Genomic DNA, 22163 nt, shown 5'->3' with positions numbered 1-22163 from the left:
GCCTTATTGCTCTCTGCAGGGAATAAAGGAAATTACTTTTTCAGTTCAGATGTAAAATGGAGCTGCCTTAGAGAAATTCAAATGTATTGTAGTTCTTTTTTTTTCCTCTTATAATTCATTTGCAACTAGTAGCCACTGAAGTATGAGATATGGAGAATCACAGAATCTTCACTTCAAATTAAAATATTATAACCATATTGCAGAAAAATATACTGTATCTGTACTACATTGTATATAGTATTCTATCTATCTATCCATCCATCTATCCATCTATCTAAGATACAAATTGGAAAAAGCAAGCAGCACTCCAAAGGTAGAATTCAAAAGTTGGTGATCTTTATTGAGGCAAGGCTTGAATAAGGTGTCCAACACCGAAACATTGCCACTTGCCTCAATAAAGATCACCAACTTTTGAATTTTACCTTTGGAGTGCTGCTTGCTTTTTTGGAGTGCTGCTTGCTTGTAAGGACCAAGCCAGGACCTTGGTCGTTACGGTTTCCACAAAGCTGTGCGGACTTGAACTATCTATCTATCTATCTATCTATCTATCTATCTATCTATCTATCTATCTATCTATCACCCTATCTTTATATCTATTTATCTATCTATCTATCTATCTATGTAAAAAATGTAAAAAGTGGGAAGCACTCTAGGTTCAAAACCAAAAGTTGATGATCTTTATTGAACAAGTGGCCACTATCTATCTATCTATCTATCTATCTATCTATCTATCTATCTAACGATCTCTAACGATCAATTAATCTATCTATCATCTATCTAAAAAAATACAATACAATACAAAAGTACAGAACAGCACAGCACAAGTAAGACACAGACTCCTTGGCAATGAATCCTTAAAGGGGTTGGCCACTTTTCAATAAATCTGTTCAATTAGACAGGTCTCTGCATGTATATGTAACTGTGTCTTTGCCTTTTATGATAGTTTCAGCCTTTCCCTGTTCTCCCCATGCTGCCCTCTAGATACACATGAGATAGATAGAATAAACACTGTACATAGATACTATGTATCTATGTATCATCACACACTGGGCTCGTGCACCAACTTATGATAACCCTGCCGCCCCTCCAGATCGGTCAGATAGATCAATAGGCTTAGGCCTGCCATATAGCCCACTTGGCCAATCACAGCAATGGCCTATAGCTAGGGGAATTCATTTGGAGTGTGGAAGTAAACCAAAGGCATCTTACAATCTAGTAGTCAACCAGCAATGAGACCAACCAGCACCTTCTCTATGTGGGGCCCATTTGGTTGTAGAGGCCACATCTTCCGGATAGATCCAGGGTATAAAGGGGGGTGGGTGGAAAATCTCACACGTTGGCTCATCTTGTGCCAGCGTATTATAAATCCTGCCCATGGTTTGTGCATAAAAAGAAGGGCAACATTGTCTATAGAACCTTTGTAAAAAAATATATAATTGGAAGCTCACCATAATTTTGGAAACCGTATTCCATAACATTTAGATCTTACAGGAATGGGTACATGAGATTTTAGCATTGCACTCAATTGAAGATCGTAATTTATAATTTATTGTAGGTGTTTAATTAGGAATTGAATGAGTTCATAAATCTAATAAAACTTTTCATTGTCGCACACCCGGGATGTTGTCTATTCATTAAATTCCACCTCCTCAACAGCGTGGCAGGAAGCCATTGTCTACCGAAACAAAAAAGTGGAATTATAAATTTAGGTGTCGGCAGGTTACTTTTATTTTCCGATCCACCATTCAAGGCTAGGATAAAATAAATATAAGCTGAACAAAGTTTTTTTTTTTTTTTAAAGGACACTGCAGGTTTTAAGATTTAAACCCATGTAATAACTTAAATTGCTAAAATAAGACAAAATATGACCAATGTTGGCTGAAGAGCAAAACCTAAGCACTTATAAAAATTCAAATGCATGATACATACCATAGAAGGTTTTTTTGTGATGAGTTTAAATTATTCAAACTTTTGTTTCTCTAAGGGAGCTTATTGTAGATCCAACAGCCAGCACCCCCATAGATAAGCTATTTTCAGGAAGTGATGAACACAGAATGTGACAGCACCATTCTCAGTTTAATGGTCAGACCAAGGTACTGTAGATTAGATTTCTTAGGGGTAAAACTAAAGTGACTACATTCAACTAACACAAAAAGCTACTACACTTTGGAAATAACTTTATTCACTTGGTCCTATTGTCAAATGATCAATGATGCTGTTTAATCCTATAGAACCCCTTCTAGATATAACGATAAAACAATCTCCCATCTAGACAAATATTTAAAAATTGTTTAAAACTTTTTGAGCCTCTGGCACACAGAAAGCTCTACCATATCTATCGAGGAGAAGACTATAACAATATTTTAAAGAGAGTCTGTAGTACATGTGGCTGTGTGTTCTTTTGTGTTGAACATAAAGCCCCCAAATTCCTGGCTGGATGGAGAAGGGAGGGTGAGTGAGGACCGGCCCATGTCCGACATGACCTTTAAGTTGCAGAGTGCCTGCCTGGCACGGTCATGTTGTAGTGAGTCACCGCAATGTGGCCGTGCAAGCAGATCACGAGCATAATTAAGGCTGTATCACTAAAGTCTTTGACTGTCTTATGTTGGCTTATGTTATTAAAGGGGTATTCTCATCTGGGCATTTACATTTAATTAAATTCATTTGCCATATGTAAACATTTCTTCAATTGGATGTTATTAAAAAAATGTTCCTGTGTGAAGATAATTTCTCATAAATGTGGCCATGTTGTCCCTTAGAAACGAGATCAGCTTCCCTGGATACGACCACCTCACATTTTGGCAGCGTTGACCAGATATGCGCTAATGAGCTCTGCCTGACCACCTGGATTCAGCGATCACTACCACAGGACGGCTGAGGGACCTGCAGTAACTTACGGACATTTAATATTCAGAAACTTTTTGTTTCTTTGTGCAATCCCTCCAGCAGACGTGGCCATAACCAAGGACACAGTCTTGTTTCTAAGGGACCTTATCACTACATTTATGAGAAATTATCTTCACACAGGAACATTTTTTTAATAACATCCAATTGAAGAAATGTTTATATATGGCAGATTAATGAAATTGAATGTGAATACTGAGGCGAGAATACCCCTTTAAGTGCAAAAAAGTATTGACTCTATAAGCTATTGTAACCTTTATACTTGTGTTTCTTCTGTAAGTAAGTTGCAGTCCGTTATGTTTTTTTTTTCCGCTTTTCATAAAAATTTCATTGTTCTCTATAGTGCATTGAAGCTATAAACATGAGAAACCTCAATGAGATGACAATCTGGCGAGCCACCAATAATTCTGTCCTCCTGCCCTCCCCCGTTCTACATTTAACAATAAACAGCAGCCCTCATCCCCCGCCTTGCATCCTAGAAAGGTACATTCACCTGATCTGTATGCCAAAAAGTATAAAGTCAGCCTGAAAATATATAAATACATAATACTCTCGAGTCCCAGACTGCAACATAAAGTAAATGACCCATTTTACAACATGAGTACCTTACACCCTTAAGGAGATGAAAAAAGACACAACAGGAAGAAGCAGTAGAAAGACACATTACATAAAAAATGATGAGCAACTGGTAGGCACTGAAAGTTAAAGTATTTCTACGGCAGAAAACCAGAACTTTATCATAAATAAGTTCATTTAGGTTGGAGCGATGCATTTTTCTCCTTTTTACGGCACAGTTTGGGAGCCATCTCTGCTTTGATTGATACTTTCATGCAATATTTTATTTTATTCTTTACCATAAATTTAAAAGTAAAATCCTGAAAATCCACCATATGAAAATCGCAAGATTTTCACAATTTGCAGTCTTTTCCATGAGCACTTTCAGAGATGTTTAATATGGCATAAAGTTTTACTGCCGCTATTATAACACAACTACAGTCGATGGATATTGCCCCTCCATTTATTTCTACTGTAAATTATAAGTGCGTAAATGACCATGAATTAGAGTCATTTTATAGGCTTTCAGTTTAGGGATAAAATGAGAGCTATTAATACACTATGAGCTATAAAAACATGGCAGCCATTGTTTGGCATATTATAACATAAAAAAAAAATAAATAGAATGGACAATTATAAAAAATGCTTTTTTTTTCTTAATGTATGAAATATTCAATAGAAACATAAAAAAATATATTATAACTAAAGTTGCTTTAGGTAACATACACTCACCAGCCACTTTATTAGGTACACCATGCTAGTAACGGGTTGGACCCCCTTTTGCCTTCAGAACTGCCTCAATTCTTCGTGGCATAGATTCAACAAGGTGCTGGAAGCATTCCTCAGAGATTTTGGTCCATATTGACATGATGGCATCACACAGTTGCCGCAGATTTGTCGGCTGCACATCCATGATGCGAATCTCCCGTTCCACCACATCCCATAGATGCTCTATTGGATTGAGATCTGGTGACTGTGGAGGCCATTTGAGTACAGCGAACTCATTGTCATGTTCAAGAAACCAGTCTGAGGTGATTCCAGCTTTATGACATGGCACATTATCCTGCTGAAAGTAGCCATCAGATGTTGGGTACATTGTGGTCATAAAGGGATGGACATGGTCAGTAACAAAACTCAGGTAGGCTGTGGTGTTGCAAAGATGCTCAATTGGTACCAAGGGGCCCAAAGAGTGCCAAGAAAATATTCCCCACACCATGACACCACCACCACCAGCCTGAACCATTGATACAAGGCAGGATGGATTCATGCTTTCATGTTGTTGACGCCAAATTCTGACCCTACCATCCGAATGTCGCAGCAGAACTGTGTGTTCAGAGATGCTCTTCTGCCTACCTTGGTTGTAACGGGTGGCGATTTGAGTCACTGTTGCCTTTCTATCAGCTCGAACCAATCTGCCCATTCTCCTCTGACCTCTGGCATCAACAAGGCATTTCCGCCCACAGGACTGCCGCTCACTGGATGTTTTTTCTTTTTCGGACCATTCTCTGTAAACCCTAGAGATGGTTGTGCGTGAAAATCCCAGTAGATCAGCAGTTTCTGAAATACTCAGACCAGCCCTTCTGGCACCAACAACCATGCCACGTTCAAAGGCACTCAAATCAACTTTCTTCCCCATACTGATGCTCGGTTTGAACTGCAGGAGATTGTCTTGACCATGTCTACATGCCTAAATGCACTGAGTTGCCGCCATGTGATTGGCTGATTAGAAATTAAGTGTTAATGAGCAGTTGGACAGGTGTACCTAATAAAGTGGCCGGTGAGTGTATGTAAGATATGTATCATGCCACAATGCAAAAAAAGAAAAGCTGATAGATAAAGTGCCATTTACTACCATGTAGATCAGGATGAAAAAAAGTTTTAAATAAAAAAAAAAAGTAAACAACTTCTCAACTCTAAATGTGAATTAATAAAATACTGAACAAACACCTGTATAAACATCCCCTAGTAAAGGAGTTAGTCAATTATACCAAACTTTAACATATATACAAGTATAAGACGCTAATTGGACACAAATATTATACTTAAACTGTTAAAGGGAACCTGTCATCAGAAATTGGCCAAATAAAGCACTAGCAGTATGTTGTTAAGCAGTAGAGCAGCTTCTAGATGCTATTTCTTTCATGGCCTGGTGTGGTGGCATCATTCAGAAAATCAACTTTGAAGTGGGATGTAAATTAGTTTTATGAAGTCAAAGAGGCGGAGAGTTCAACACTGAAGTCCTGCCTCAAAATGCCTCCTTCCTTGTAATTGATGGTTCTGGTCCAGGGACATAATTGATCAGACCTCCAGAAATCCATTGCATTATGTAAATCACATGGAAGGAGGTGTTCAGAAGCAGGGAGAACTTGATTTATATGTTAAACTCTCCTCCTAACTGACATTATCTAATTTACATTTATCTTGAATTTCTGTATGAGACCACCACACTTGGTCATGAAATAAACATCATCTAGAAGATGTTCAACTGCTTGACAACACACTGGTAGTATTTTATTAGGCCAATTTCTGATGACAAGTTCTTTTTAAGGTTTTCTATGTCCTGCTTGGTTCCTGCAATTGGAGGGGGCCATGCAATCATAACGGTCTGCACTCCTCCTCCATCATAACCACTCCCATACCAGTGGCTGGAAGGGTGTGTGATTGTATCAATATACCCCTCAAACAACTAATACCAGAGTTTCCTTCTGATCTTCCTTGAGATGGTTCTACTCCTTCATTGGTGTCCAGCTGTGTTTAGTTAAACTGATTGGATTTGATTAGGAGAGGAACACATCTGTCTATCTAAGACCTCACAGCTCATAGTGCATGTCAGAGCACACGAGAATCATGAGGTCTGAGGTACTGCCCAAAGAGCTCAGAGACAGAATTGTGGGGTTTTTTACCAGAGTCCCTCCAATCTGCAGATTCATGATATACCGGGGGGCGTGGGCTGGCTGGCTATATACTGGGGGGCATGGGCTGGCTGTGTACTGGGTAGAATCTGTGACCATTCCATTTTCCAACTTAGACTTACACTCGAGTCAATAAGATTTTTTCCAGGCCTCAGAGGGAGCAACATAAAAGCAAATGTCCGTCCTCATATTAATGTTATAAATTATATCCTACAATATTGCAGTACAAGCCATATAAATATTACTGAGTTTAATGGGGAAGTGTTAGCGGCTTTCAGGACTTTACTTGCTATTAGCATAACATTAGTCGTCTTCTAAGCACTGATGTTCCTGAAATAGCTGCTGACATGGCGGACTCCTAATGACTGCAGGAGATCGATCTGATGGTGGCATCAGACCGCACCAGCCCCTGCTTCATGTAATGTCAGAAGCCAATTCGAAGAAGAAAGGCCTGGACAGGATTTTATAGCTGATCAGATCTTTGTGTTAATAAATTACAACGCAAATCAGATTTTCTCATTGATTTTACATTTGTCAAAACTGCAGACACGAACATCTTCATAATTTGCCAGTTATGATGTGTCATCCTGTTTGCTTAAAGGGGTTGGCCGCAATTTTTTTTTAAATGTCTTCTTTCTTTCAAAAACAGCGCCACACTTTTGTATATGTTGTGTGTGGTATTAGAGCTCAATTCTAGTAAACAGAATAGGGGTAGGTGCGACACCATCACTGGTAGACAGATTTGGTGCAATGTTCTGGACGGCCAAAACCCTCTTTCAATAGAATTAGATGAGTTTTTTACAAAACTTCAATAACTTCAATTCAGCAATCGTAGTGTAACTCAATGGGGGTCAATTATGTTTACTCAGGAGATTTGTGCATTTGTGTCTTTACTTGTTTTTTTTCCCAGGTTTTGGACTGTTTGATTGATCTTAGAGGTTGAAATATCCGGCAGAGTCTTTGGGGTTTTTGCTACTTTTTATTAAAAAGTTGAACAAAAGTCTCAAACTCTTTTGCAACTTCTTCTAAACTTTTTCCTATGTCTGGTCAGGGCTGGGGTTTATTTATCACTTTTTAACCTTGATTTGCACCAAAATTCATACATGCACATCTGGATTTTAAAGGTATATCAGACGCAAAAATGAAAAATTCTTTCCCAGTGGCGAAGTGGAAAAGTTGAAAATTAGGCAAAAACAAGATAAATGACCCCCAATGTCTGAAAAATTTCCTGGTGGTGTTACACCACCAGGAAGTGAACCAGGAAGTAAAGAAAGGATAGACATAGAGGGGCTCATTAACTAAGGGTCCAACCAGCGCACTTTTGTCAGGTTTTCCAAATACTTCCGTTTTGCAGCGAATTGCCCCAAGATTTTGGTGCACGCGATCAGATTGTGGCGCATCAGTGCCGGCTATTATGCGACAGAAACCGGGGGCATGGCCGTCGGACAACCGGACGGATTCAGAAAAACTGCAGAATTTAAAAAACTAAATTTGTCGCAAGATCAAGCACTCACATGCCCCAGGAAGAAGAAGGTGAACTCTGGCGGACCTCGGCGCAGCAACAACACAATGTTAGTGAATCGTGGCAGACCCGAATCCCCGTCGGACAACGCACCACGGGATTGCAACAGGACCCCATCTCCCGCACTGGCTCCCTATGCAACTCTGTATGTCTATCCTTCCCTTACTTCCCGGTTCACTTCCTGGTGGGACAAAAATAAAAAAGATAAAGAATTGACCCAGGATAAAAGCTAAAGTCATCAGAGGACCCTAAGATTTTAAGAACAATTAATATAAAATTAATTTATGACATTCTTTTCCCAAATTATTGTAAAAGGCATCATGGCCGTGTTGCAGCCACCTACCTTCTTAAAACAAAATTTGGGGGGAATAAAAAACAATATTTATTGTAAGCCATCCCCTTTAATCTATGGCTTGACATTAAAACAAAAGGCTTCCTAATAAGTGATTGGCTGATAAAGAAGCTTTCCTTCCACAGGTTAAACCTAATCAGTTGTTCATTTTTCCTTTTTTGTTTTGTATATACATTTTTTAGGTTTGTCTCATTTTTTTTCCTCCATTGTCTTGTTTTTTGTTTTTTTTTGAAGAATAAACTTTAACAGTGTTTGAAAATTGAACAATATGCAGAAGAGTTTGTCATTTACTTTATTTCAATAGGAAAGATGACTCGGAGAGTCATCTCACATCAAAAGATTGCCAGAAACACCTCGAAATACTGTCATTTGTCTAACACTAAGTACGGCCAAACATAAAAGCTTCGCTTTTCCTCCTTGCACATTTATTAGACTGAATTTCACACAAAATGGATGAGACTTAGCCGAAGCCTCTGCATTCTAAGTATTCCGCTAGTTGATCAATATAATACATTTTCTTGTCAGGAGCTTTTTAACTTTTTTTTCAGTGTTTTGTCCGTTCCCTTTTTTCGTGTTTTTTTTGTTTTTCTTTTAACAGTAATCTAAAAACAATGTATGTCACAAAAATAGAGTCAAATTTTTTTCTACGTTGATAAGTATAAACATGTCTCCCAGAATGATAACAGACGGAGTGGAATTTTGTTTATAAGCCTTGATGTACCATACAGATCAATAGATACTAATAGAATTTGGTGGTCTGCAAAGCAAAGCAGATCTAATTCCGATACAGTATGTGTTCTATGGAAGATAATGCACTACAGTTAGGTCCTCGTGGTTCAGATTGGAATAGAGTGTACAATAAATCACAAATGTCAAGGAAAACCACGTATTCTCCGGTTCTCAACTGATCTGGTCTTTTATTCTGCAAAATTTCATCTTTATGATAAATTGACTAATACAGTTCCTGAGAAGTAAATGTAGCAGGTGAGGCCGCGAGCCCGGTGGAATAAGTTTTTGTTAAAAAGTCAAGTCTGAAACTCATGTAGGGTAAAACGCGGTCAGTGTTATATCTTAGGGGAGATGAAAGGGAATAGGTTTAGCAAAGGGGACCACAGAACAGCACTTGGAAATGTCAGACACCCATAGATAGGATTAGCCTGGTACAGACTACCGAGGATTGTTTAACTTTCATCATGTACTGTGAAAAAATGAGCTATGGAATAATTTTTGGATTGTTTGAATTATCAAAAAAACGTTAAGCCGGTTTTTATGAGAAACAGTGGTTAAAGCACATTTGGCTGTGGATTTTAATAGTATAAAAGTCAATGGGGCACATTTATTTACCTGTCCCGTTGGCGCCGCCGATCCTGAATTGTCCCGTTGGCGCCGCCGATCCTGAATGTCCGACGAGGATTTGGAGGTGACGCGATTCGCTAAGATCGTGCGTCCAATTTCCTCCATGGGTCACTTCCCCTGTTGAGTTCCGCCGGAGTTCACCTTCTTGCCGGTGTATGTGAGTGCTGATCTTACGACACAATTTCATTTTTAAATTCCGCGGTTTGTCCGAATCAGTCGGGTTGTCCGACTGCCACACACCCCATTTGTGTTGCATGAAAGCCGGTGCCTATGCGCCATAATCCGGTGGCGTGCGCCAAAAACCCATGGCAATTCAGGGCAAAAAGGAAAAATTCGGGAAACCGGACGAAAATGCGTCTTACAGACCCTTAGTAAATGTGCCCCATCTACCAACTACCACAGCAGCAGCAGACAATGGCTCCTGTATATGGTGGTTAATAAGTGTATTTTGGAAAGTGTGGGGTGAAAATATCGGCTCAAAACTGACTCTATGACACTTTCTTGAGTCACAGAGAATGGCTGTGCAAAATTTGATGATTGTAACTGTGACTGTACAGATTCCTTTAGTGGACATATACACAGATATACACTCAGTTTTATACATTAGATTTTCTTTTACTTTTTTTTTATGTAACCTTACAAAAGGAACTGTTTTTGTATATGAATATACGCTTTATGGTTACAAATATTTGCATCATCCCGTATATCTATGTATTTCAAATAAATTCTGTTAAAAAAGACTAATATAGTTGTGTGTATGTATCCTCACGCTGTACATATCATGGTGGTGATGTATTCTGCTCCGGCTTAAAACAGCAGAGAAAGAACCACAGCAATGGCAAAGAAATGATGAGGATGTGTTAGGGATTTCCCACAGAGAAAAAGCTGTATAAATTATGCATTATTCAGACTGTGTTCTGCCAGTGATATCAGAGCTCTAATTCTCAATTCCTTTTATTTTTCACTAAAATAGTGAAGACCAGATTCTCCAGTTGCAAAACTGTAGTAGGCTGTATATGCAAGGCGTATGAGTTTATTAAGCAGCATTATATATGTAGAGTTGTACACAGACTGCGCAAGGTATTGTGGGTTCTGATAAGATACTCTCTGGTTAATATAGTGGGACAATTAAGGTCGGATGCTGGTTTCAGTGGGCCACTGGGCGACAGCTCCTCAGTGGGCCCTTTGCAGTGAACTCATATGGTGGCATTAAAAACTTAAAAACTAAAACAGTCTCCTGTTCCCTAAAATATTTCCTAGTTTATCATGCCAAACAGCCCCCTCATGATTATTTTGTATACAGCCCCCTCATGGTTATTTTATATAAAGCCCTCCTACCTCTCTAAGGGCTCATTAGATGCAGCCCCTTAAACCACATGAATTCTTTATGTGTAAACTTATGTGGGCCCCCACACCATCTCTGGGCCCTAGCACTTGCCCGGAAATGCCCAGTACTGGCGGCAGCCATAGGTATAATATTTGTTAGTTTTGCTAACACAGCCTGTGGTACCACTTTCTCTATGCATAATGCTCATGAAATGCCTTTGAACGTGATTTAACTCCATGAAACATTCCACGTATTAAAGGGGTTCTCCTGAGATTGAAAAACATTGCAGCTTTCCTCTACAAACAGGAACGCACCTGACCATGGGTAGCGTGTGGTATTGCATCCATTCATTTCTATAAACATGAGCTGCAATATCTGCACAGACCATGGTCAGGTGTGGTATTTGGAAGAAAGCAGCCATGTTTTTCAATCTTGGGAAAACCCCATTAACTCAAAGGCCTTGGTCCATAATATCCATACTTATTTCTTGCTTTTATTTGACTTTTTTGTTGGTGTTTTTATTTAATCTGTTTTATGTGTTTATATCATTCAGTTTCTGATGACATGACCCTCTATCCTTACAGATCCCAATGCATATCCTGGTGTAGCAGCAACGGACCATGCTCTTATAGGAGGGATAGTAGCCGTAGTTGTTTTTGTCACATTATGTTCAATTATATTGCTTGGACGATACTTGGCAAGACATAAAGGTGAGTTCAAAGCCATCATATTTTTATTAAAGCTGTCACCTCTCCATTTTGCCTTTTATGCTAATGAGGTTGTAACTGTCTTACTATTAAAGAGTCATCAAATGAATCGTTCAATGTAAGCCAAGTCATTGATGTACTAGGATAAATGTTCTCTGCCATATGGCACAGAATTTTTTTACATGCATAAGTGAAAAAAAAAAAACATGATTCACCTGTTTTATAAGATCTTTAAAAAAAATGATTAATTACAATTACTATGAATAATAATAACATCAATAATTAATTTTTAAATTAAATGAAGGAATAACAAATATTATGTTATTGTAATGTTATTGATGGTGTAAAAAAAAACAACAATCATAATGGCTAACTGATCAATGGCATAGCCTGGTAGTCGGCATGAGCAGTTCTGTTCAGGTTTGGATTCAACCAAGATCTCAACCCTGCTGGTAAAAACTGTGATAAGTGCAGGCACTGGTGACGGGTGTTAACTCTCTAAATGTTGCCGGCAAATCTGCCATTTTCCCGAGGTTTGTCATGTTGCATAATGTCATCATCACAGCCTTGCTGGTGCCTTTAAAGAGTTATTACCCGCAATCAGTGCCACCACCAATCAATGGTGTTGCCAACATTGTTAAAGATCATCAACAAGGTTTTTTGCTCCCTGCCATCATCAGTGATACAGAGGAAGTGCGGGTGGGGGGGGGGGGGGGGGGGTGAGCTGACTTCTTATGGTCCTATCTGCCATCATTGGGAGAGAAAAAAGAACTGGACCTTAGTTACATTTTGATTAAATTGCATAAGCCCACTAGCTACTTCATGTTGACATTGTTCTCGTGGGTCCCTACGCTATTAGGTGCAGCATCAAACATGGCTCATGGTCATATTTGCAAATCATTGAGAACCAGGAGGATCTCAATAATCGACCAAGAAAAGTAACAATAAATGTTATCTGCTAATTCATACGAAGAAGATTGAAGAAAACAGGCAATATCTTTTTGAAGCTGAGTACATATGATAATAAAACAAATATACTCACCCTTAAAAAAAGGTATCTCCTGATTTCCTCAACCCTCTTCTGCGTGTACACTACGATCCATAGGTAGAGTATAATCTGCTATAAACTGCACCTACAGAATTCTTACAACATATGAGGACATTTTATAAAAGTTATATATCACCAATAAGCACCCTATATTTGAAACTTTCTAGATGTCCAAAGAGGTTTTCATGTGACTTCATAAAAGTCCTTGTGTCCTGATGCTCCTTCATGGCGCATCATCTGAAATAATTGAAGTAAAATCTTCTCAGCTACAGGTTCCTTTTGGACAAAGTAAATGGTTTACTGACCTAAGAATGATTTAAAAACATCACTCTGAAATCTCTAGGTCCTAGCAATTTACAGCTGTGATTCCAGGAGCGGTTTAAAATCACCATTAAATTGCTCTATAACTGGAGAGCAATGCTATCTAGTAAAAATGTTAGCAAATTTCAGCTGAGGAAAATCTTTCTTGCCAAATAATTAGTGTGTCTGATACCTCTGCAGCAAAGCCATCACTGGTTAGGTGCTTGGATGATTGTTATACTCTACTGGGACATTATTGGGGAAGCTAAACTATTGAAGGAAATATTTCAGGAGATTGGTGCAGCTCTGGGCCCTGGCACTCGCCCAGGTATCCCCAGTGCTGACACTGGCCCTGGATACATGCATATGTTTTCAACAACATATCCCTTTAATATAGTTTTATATCACTTGGGAATAGGTTAATATATATTGTTGCCAGGGGGAAATGTTTAAGGTACAGTAGAATTGAAAAGAAAAAAACAATATAAAACAAAAACAAAATGGAACTCCTACCCCAAAAACTGAATAATCCATAACCTTTATGCTAAAGACTCAGTTCTTGTTTTGTCCTTGAGGGTTATGTCACCTACAGATCATCATGTCAACATAATGCTCCCTGCGTCAATCTGTAATTGGTGCATACTGTTAACTCAATGTTACCGCTTAGCCACTGTAAACTGGTAGAAGCCATTTGATGGGGGATGGGGCAAGGTAAAAAATTTTTAAAAATTGTCACTTTGGTCTCTTGTTGACATCTATGACCAGACCTAAAGTCTCAGTGGTCATGTCACATAGTCTTTATGTGACCTGTGTGGCCAGTCAGTGGCCTCAGTAGTCATGTGAAGGAGAATAGCGATGTTTTACAAAGATGTGATTATTCTCCCTCCAACAACTTACTACCGACACTTCATGTCAACAAGGGACCAAAGGCTGTGATGCAGGAATGGAGAGCTGACGCAAGGTAAGTACCATTTTTTTCTGTTTCAATATTTTTATTAATTATTATCAGAATTATTAATATTTATTGGGTTTACCAAACGTTATTAAGATATTAACATCTCTCTGTCCAGAGGTTGTCCAAAATAATCAACATCTCTATAAAAGCCTAAAAATTCACACATTCCAGCAGTATTAAACTACACACACCACACCAGGCTTTCATTTGTCCTTTTGCTCTCATGTCACACCAGGTAACAGAATAATATGAAGCAGAACGGTGTGTTGAGTCCATCCAACACATGCAGACTTTGGCATGCAGATCCCACATTAATATCGTCTGATGTAGATCAGAACATTGTATATAAATGATATGGTAATATATTGTAAGCAGCTTTGCCTTGCATCAATCTCTAAATGAAACAAGAGGCAGTCAACGACAAGCAAAATTTCTAACAACCGTTTTTTTATAATCTTGATCTCTGTAGGGACATATTTAACAAATGAAGCAAAAGGAGCTGAAGATGCCCCCGATGCAGACACAGCCATTATCAATGCAGAAGGCAGCCAAGTGAATGCAGAGGAGAAGAAGGAATATTTCATTTAAATGCAAACCTGGTTACGATGAGTTTTACTTATCAGGCTGACTGCTGGAAAAAACTGGCTATCATTTTTTTTTTCCTCCAAATTCATTCCCACCATCCTTCGCTCCATTTTATTAACTCCTGCTATCAATAGCCAGCTTATGCCAACAATCAGCTGTTGACAGCATCATACTTTAATTGCATTTCATAATGCGGGACTTTTCTTACAACAGAAATAAAAAGATGAAAATAATGAAAAAACAAACAAACAAACAAAAAAAAACATGTCCATCGTTGTGTTCCAAATCCGATCATACAGTGCTTGAATATACAGCCTTAACGAGTGTTAATTTCTTTCTTTTCTCATCGTTACACGACATACCTTATTTTTTACGTTTACACAAAGAACTTCCGGGCTGCCCTTTTGTATATCTCTCCAGCACACATACCACTACATGAAGTCACTAACATGTATTATAGTCCATGTTATTGAACCTATCGGCAGTTCTGTCTTTACCACATTCTGTATTGATCTACTTCTAGGCGTTCTATAGGATTTTGATCAACAGCATCCCATGTGGCCGGGGGGCGGTATTACAAAATTAATTGCAATAATCTGGACTACATTCATTGCTGCATGTATAACGTATGGAGTGTGTCTTGCCATTACATGGTTTTTGGTACAGACTTAATTCGATTCAATTTATTAAGTTACACTTAGACACAAACTCAATTTTTTACCTCCCATTATGAATGGATTTCTTTAAGAAATGTACTAGAAATGACCTAAACATAATAGCAGTGAGTATAGATAGATTCTGTGATGATAAAAATACTCATAAGTCAGAGCAAAGTTACTTAAGGCAGTAGATATAATAGACATGCTCAATGTAGGCTTAAGAAAAACAAAGTAGATAAATTATACTTAAAGCGAATGTCCACATTTTTCTTTTTTTTATATAGTTGTTTGAAATTTTGTGCTGATTAACTTTTTAGTTTGTTCTATTTTGTTTGTAGATATTTCAGGTATAAGGAATCAAATTTACTGCATAGACTTGTCTATAAAATTAATTAAGGAAAAAAAAACATTCTATGTCTTGGTAGCCACCTCTAGAGGGGGCTAAGTATCTAACTGCATACACCTTATAGATCCAGCGCAGTATTAAAACCCTATACTGTGGGTTTTATATCTCACCCTATAGGCAGTTGCATGCAGTCAGTTTGTTACCTAAATGGTGTATTTACAGCTGATTTGTAGCACTTTATCAGAAAAAAGAGCTCAAGTCACTAAATAGGTATATTAAAAAAATTAATCAGCATAATATTTTGTAAAAGGTTTTTAAAAGTGAACATTCCCTTTAAGCCCAAGGTTTATAAACGGTACTTCCATTGACTTTTTTGTCTCTTTTATTTTCTATTTTCTTTCCTCTCCCCCAATTTTTTTGGTGACTTAAATGTGTTTATTTAATGTTCTAGGTCTATCCATATTTATTGTTTCTACATGGACTCTACTGTGTTTTATTTTCTTAAAGAAGATAAAATTTGTCAGAATATTTGCTCATTTCCGTATCTTGTAAATAGTACATGTATTAAATCAAGTTGAACATTATTTGATACATATTTAACTTTTTGGATGTAAGCAAGTCACAAGTACCCATTTTCTAATGCCCCCCCCCCCCAAAAAAAACCCCTCTTAGATATGAACCTAAAACCAGTATTATGTGTAGCTAAAGTGTTTGAATTTCTGTCTGTATGTCCTAGCACTGTTCAAACTTTTCTAGATCATCTTAATTTTTATCTGTTCTACTACGGAAGCACAATGTTAAAGGAAAGATACTTTAATCAAACAACCCGTGCAGAGCCTCAGGTTTTCAAGTTTAACCATATTTACGTTTAGCTCTAATTGACGATTATTTTATATTATTATTTTTTTTGTTTCTTTTTATTTGGCTATTTAATTTTTCTCACCGATTATTTTTACTTTGCCAAATCTCAAGAACAACAAAGTTGCATTGCGAACAAATCGAACGCGGTTTATGTCTACTGTAAAATGAACTTATTCTACTAAATTCCTGTCTATGCATTTGTGAGGTATAACTTATGTCACAGTAAATGATACCGAATTTCTGACACGCTTTTAACTGCACAGTGAAAGCTTCAGTATCAATTTATTCACAAGCCATGATACATCTCCAAACATGTCAGTAAAGTTTTTTGATGATCAAAAATTCACTCAACTAATCATAGACTCAATATTCCGGACCTGTTGGCTTGATTTTCTTTCCTTTTCCTTCAGCCTATAATAAATATTGTTATATTACATTTCCAGCATTGATTCCCAAAGTCGGAGAATAAGAATCACTCTGAATTATGCTTTGCCTCAATATTCCAGGCATTGTGCATTTGAATAGGATATTTTAACAAGACAGCTAGACTAGTGACGTGTGAGAGGCTGACAGCCTATGAAGCAAAAATTATGTCTACTGTTATTTATAGAATATCTGGAATCAGGAAAAAAGACACATTGGAACTTTGACTTAGAATAAATATATAAATATATAATACAAATATGATCTCAATTTCAGTAAAACTTGTGGAAAACTTACACTTTTTTTCTGTAATACTTTGGGGTCGCCTGTAGCGCATTGCCCCCCACATTTATTTTTCCATAATATACCAAGTATGAATAAACATGCCATGGTTGAGTGTTATCATAATAAAACATATAAAGTATTACATTTTAAAGAAGTATGTCTTCATTGGTGTGGCTGCATGCTTGTTTTACAATTCGCACCATAACATATGTGAAAAATGCAATAATATGTTTAACTATAGTAAATATGATAGTAAGACGACAGGGGTACTGTAGCTGCTAGAAATTATGGTGAAAACTGTATCGGTTGTATAGTAGATCAATCCTACACTCACGTTCTGGCAATGGAGACGTGGTGAAGGGAAAGGTTAGTCAATAGAGGAACGCAAGGGCTGCAGAAGATATTGCGTCGAGAAGTCTTAACAGTGATAGTACGTTTTGTGTTCTGATTGCACTATCCAACTAGATTGGTGATGCTCCAGACACATCACAATGAGCCCTAATGCTGCCCTAGTCACTTATTTAATGAGACCAAATGGAAACTTGTTTGTAGTACCCTATGGATTCCATATAGTAGATGTTAAAAGTCCATCTTGGACTATGAACCTCCATAGTATGGTGACAATCCTGATGACCCCAGCACCCTACTGTGGTGTAAGGAGCATGGGCATGGAGCAGATTTTATGAAAGTCCCTAGAAATGAGTATAAAATGTCCTACATTAGCGGCCCTAATAAACTGTTGAAAAAAAACCTATACTGTAAAATCCCAAAAATCCTGAGTAGAGTTTTCTGCATCATATTACCCCACAATGAACTGTTAATCTTATTAGTAATGTTATTAGCTGTTTTCCTAGAAAATACATTCAATATAGTATAGTAACCATATTATTAGTAGTGACTTTTGATTTTGATTTTATTTTTTTACAAAAACAGTCTTCACCTCCAGTGTTGCCAGCTGTGAGTCTGTTTACTGACAGTCAATAAATCTAGAAATATGAATTGTATCTATAATATGAAAAAAATATGCATTGGAACACAAAGGGTGCCAAACCCTGAGTCCTGGCAGGTAGATCAAATGAAATGGTAATAAATGTCACAGTTTCCATCGAAAGACAGTTTAGCATTGAAGCCTATAGAAGATTTTTCCACATACCTCAGCCAAAGTCAGCAGATCTGCAGTTTTCACATACATATGAACTCTAGAAATATAGAGTATAGACACTCTTGCATATACAATTTTTATATTATATATATAAAATTGTCAGTAAAATATTTAGAAGAGTTGGCAGCTTCGTCTCGGAGAGTTCTTACGAGATCCTCTCTCTTGCTCTTCATAACACTGTGTGTCTTAAAGTGCTACATTCCTGTAACCTCTATAGACAGTCACCATTTGTAAATGCATAAGTTGTGTTATTGAAGGACTTACAATGTTACCCAATTTTTTTTTAGTGTACAATTGTGTTTCCAAATTAAAAAAAAAAAGAGAAAAATGTTCTGTAAACTTTTGAACTGCATGTTTGTGGAATATATGAACCATTAAGTACCATCTGGAATCTAGTTAAATATTTTTATGCATATTCATTCTTTTGTATGATTTTCATTTTTTTTCTTTTTTGCCTCACTTACTGTTTCAATACAGTTTTGAGAAAAAAAAAAATTTGGATTTCTTTTTCATTAAGTTTTATTAAGGTTTTCATATTTTAGAATTTTAATTTATACTCCTATATCAATTTTCTATTAAATTCTTATATATAAATTATGTAAATATAAATAAATCATTGACAGTTGAATTATCTGAGGTCATAAAAAATCCTAACTTCCTAATAAAAAAAAAATATTGCCAAAGTATAATCCCTTGATATTGATATTTTAATAATCCCTTTCACCATTCCCAAAGTGTCTGTTTTAGATTTTGTGGAATCTTTTCTCTACATGGTGCCATTCCTCCAGATAATTTATTAAAAGTTTAGGTAAAGAACCTTTCCCCTTGTCAATGGAGTGACAATCTGACATCACCCAACTAGCACTGACCATGTCAAACTGTATGGGGATACATTCTACTGACAAGCGGAATAACAATGCCCAGTTGTTAATTACCTGGAAAATTTCCAAAAGGGATAGTAGAAGAATGACACAACGAATAAGGAAACGTTCTCCAAAAGTGAAAATACATAGGGTAATACAAGTTTATAATAAAATGTCAAGAGAATTGACAAGACATTTTTAAACTCAGCTCTACCTTAAGTCACAGTCCCCAACATCAGACCTCAGGGACCCAAATGGGACACAGTGTATTAAAAACTATAGGTTTGCCGCATGGAATTAGGTCAATGTAGAAGAATCCAGATATGACTAGACTTTAAAAAACATACTATTTTATAAGCATTGTTGCTCAAAAGATATGCTTATTGAAGAGGTTGGCCAGGAAATCCTTAGGAAAGGGTAATTAATAATTAATTGGTGAAGTTTAAGGTCATTGCACCCCAACTGATCATTTCTTAAAGTAGGAGTGACTCTTTGGTGAGCAACATTTTAGCTTCCCAAGGCTTTCATGTCATGCCGATCAGTCATTTGGATGAAGAATCTACATCTATTCTCCAAAGATTATGGTCTGTTAGAAGAACTGATCTTAGAAGAACCTTCTTAATCTGATATTGATGGCCTATCCTAAAATCCCTATAAACAAAGTCATCAATATGTAAAACTAACCAAAAATGTTTTTAACTCTTCCAAATCCCTTGACCTCAGAAGGTTGGGGAGATCATCTTATGTGTATTAGGGCTTCCTGATGCTCCCCGCATGGCACTGGAGAATATAATTATCGGGCAAATTTGGATTACAATTCCTGATCTTTTACACTTGTTTGCAGGAGATATGGGGTAGTCGTTCATGAGTGTCTGTTTAAGGGGACAACAGTTTCAGTAAAGAGGTGCCCCATGATTATTTAACCACATCTCTATAATAATCTTAGTCTCTATGATTATCTGTTTGCAAATTTAAAGCTCTTAAACCCTAAGGTAGTCTTGGATTAGGAAAAATAATCTAGTTCTATCCACAAATCACGAGGAACTAGCATGCATTTGTACTTGTGAGAATAGATGGTCTTACTGTAGCATATTTCTGCAATTGTACAGTTAATGGTGTCTATTAATCATTGTAATCACAAATATACAATATCTATTTTTTTTTCCAGAGGATTGAATTGTTTATCTTTAAATATTTTGTCACTAACAATATTGCTTCCTATAAATCTGTTTCGTTGTCAGCATTGCATCCAGGAATTGGCCAGGACTTGTGATGAGTAGCTAACTCACCGAAAACGTCAAAAAAAAAAAAAAAAAATGAAAAGCTAAATGTCACACATTTCAAATGTTTTTGGGATGGTAAATTTTGCATTAAGAGTAAATCTGTAATTCATACCGAAAGCAAAAACAGAAACGAAAACCTTTTTTTCTAAAAATAAAAAAAAAATCAACAAAAAAAAATACAAATGAAATGTAACACCTCATGTATTTTCATTTTAATGTTTAAATAAACAAAATATCTTGATGAAAAGAACCATGTGTTATGATGTAATTCACAAATGTGGGGGTTGAGTTTACTCTGTGCACGTGTGCGGTAGCGCACCTCGTAGTTACATGCTCTTCCATGTAACATAGCAGTTGTAGTGTAATTTAGTGCCACTTACCTGTTACCAAATGAAAATACCTGTACATATGCTTCTTTTTCCCTGTTAAAGGTGAGATGAGCATCTCTCATATGGGACATTTCTATTTCTTCAATAAAAATCTAATGAAGTTAACTAAGCTGTGAGATCACTGTGTGTTAGTTGGTGTTGCTTGCAAGATGGGTCTATATTATGTACAAGACACCACAAGTCATTGATCTCTATGATGGGAATTTACATTAAGGGGACACTAAAAGAAGACTTTATCGAAATGGTTGGATTGATGTGTGCTTATTTGCTCATAAGCTTGGGCGAACCTCGAACCTCTGTTAGGGTACCTGAACCGGAACACAGCACTAACCCTCGCATATGACACAACACCAATTGCGGTTGTTAACCCTTCAAACGCCGCTGGCAAAGCACCCACCATATTCCTTAGAAATGTTGCTCTAAGTGATGTCATCAGGAAGCGAAGACCCTAGGGTAAATCGTGGCGCACATACCAAATTTTCCAGTTAAACCCAAATGCTGAGACTGAACTTCTGTCTGATGTCTGGGTTTGGGGAATCAAACTTGCAATGTTCGGCATGCACAAAAGCATTGTTGTTCCGATCCTTTACTTTGTGAACTGAGCCCCGTTCCATGTTTATCTGAAGATTATAATATAAAATACATGTAGACACATAATAGCTTAGTAGCAGATGTCACAAAGCACTGATGCCTAAGGACTCCCAAATACCCTTAAGTAAGAAAAGAAAATAACATTAGGTTGAGGAACTTTCGTTGGGGTTCTAGAGATTCAAGATATACTTCATATCATGTTAAATAAGAAGGGGGTTATAGCTTCTAGGTGTGCTCCACTCTCCTGATCATTACTGGGTTGACTCATGACTAGGTATATTAAAAAGTGACCCAAAGCAATCATTAAATAATACACTTTAATCACTGTGTGATGTGAAAACTGATAGGTGACAGAGTATCCTATTCATTATGAAGCCATTAAAAGAGTTTGTAACAGCCAATGCTTCCAATCAATTGCCTTGATTCATTGACCATACGGTACAAGAATACAACTAAGACAAATATGTGGAAAACATTCAAAACTGTTGTGAATCTTTCCAAGTGAACATGATGGTTACTTTAGACCAAGGTAATGCTCTTCAATGCTCAGAGAAACAAAAAAGGAGAACTGCATTATAGACTCTACAGGTCTCATTTAGCATGTTAAATGTTCAAGTTCATGAAAGTAATAATGGAAAAAGACTGACAACGTGTTTGGAAACAAGACCCTATAGCCAAGGAAATACAAATTTGAGGTTAAGGTTTATGCTTCCCAGTCTGCCAGGTTCCAGATTCTCAATTACACACAACCTGCAGGATAGTGAGGCTGCTTTCACAC

General features: G+C 37.2%; 1 protein-coding gene across 3 annotated transcripts in view; it reads left to right on the top strand.

The window, feature by feature from the left end:
* Nucleotides 1-20445, top strand: part of CADM2 (cell adhesion molecule 2) — a 1001095-nt gene extending 980650 nt beyond the window's left edge. For all 3 annotated transcript variants that reach the window (XM_072138535.1, XM_072138534.1, XM_072138536.1), the window contains 2 exons: nt 11513-11638; nt 14408-20445. In XM_072138535.1, coding sequence (XP_071994636.1) covers nt 11513-11638; nt 14408-14526 — 245 coding nt within the window. In that variant the 3' untranslated portion in view covers nt 14527-20445. The remainder of the gene's footprint in view (nt 1-11512; nt 11639-14407) is intronic.
* Nucleotides 20446-22163: the final 1718 nt, after the last annotated feature.

Source organism: Engystomops pustulosus, chromosome 2 (genome assembly GCF_040894005.1).
Source record: "Engystomops pustulosus chromosome 2, aEngPut4.maternal, whole genome shotgun sequence".
NCBI lineage: Eukaryota > Metazoa > Chordata > Amphibia > Anura > Leptodactylidae > Engystomops > Engystomops pustulosus.
The sequence above is the reverse complement of the archived record's forward strand: the minus strand, read 5'-3'. Positions and strand labels throughout refer to the sequence as shown.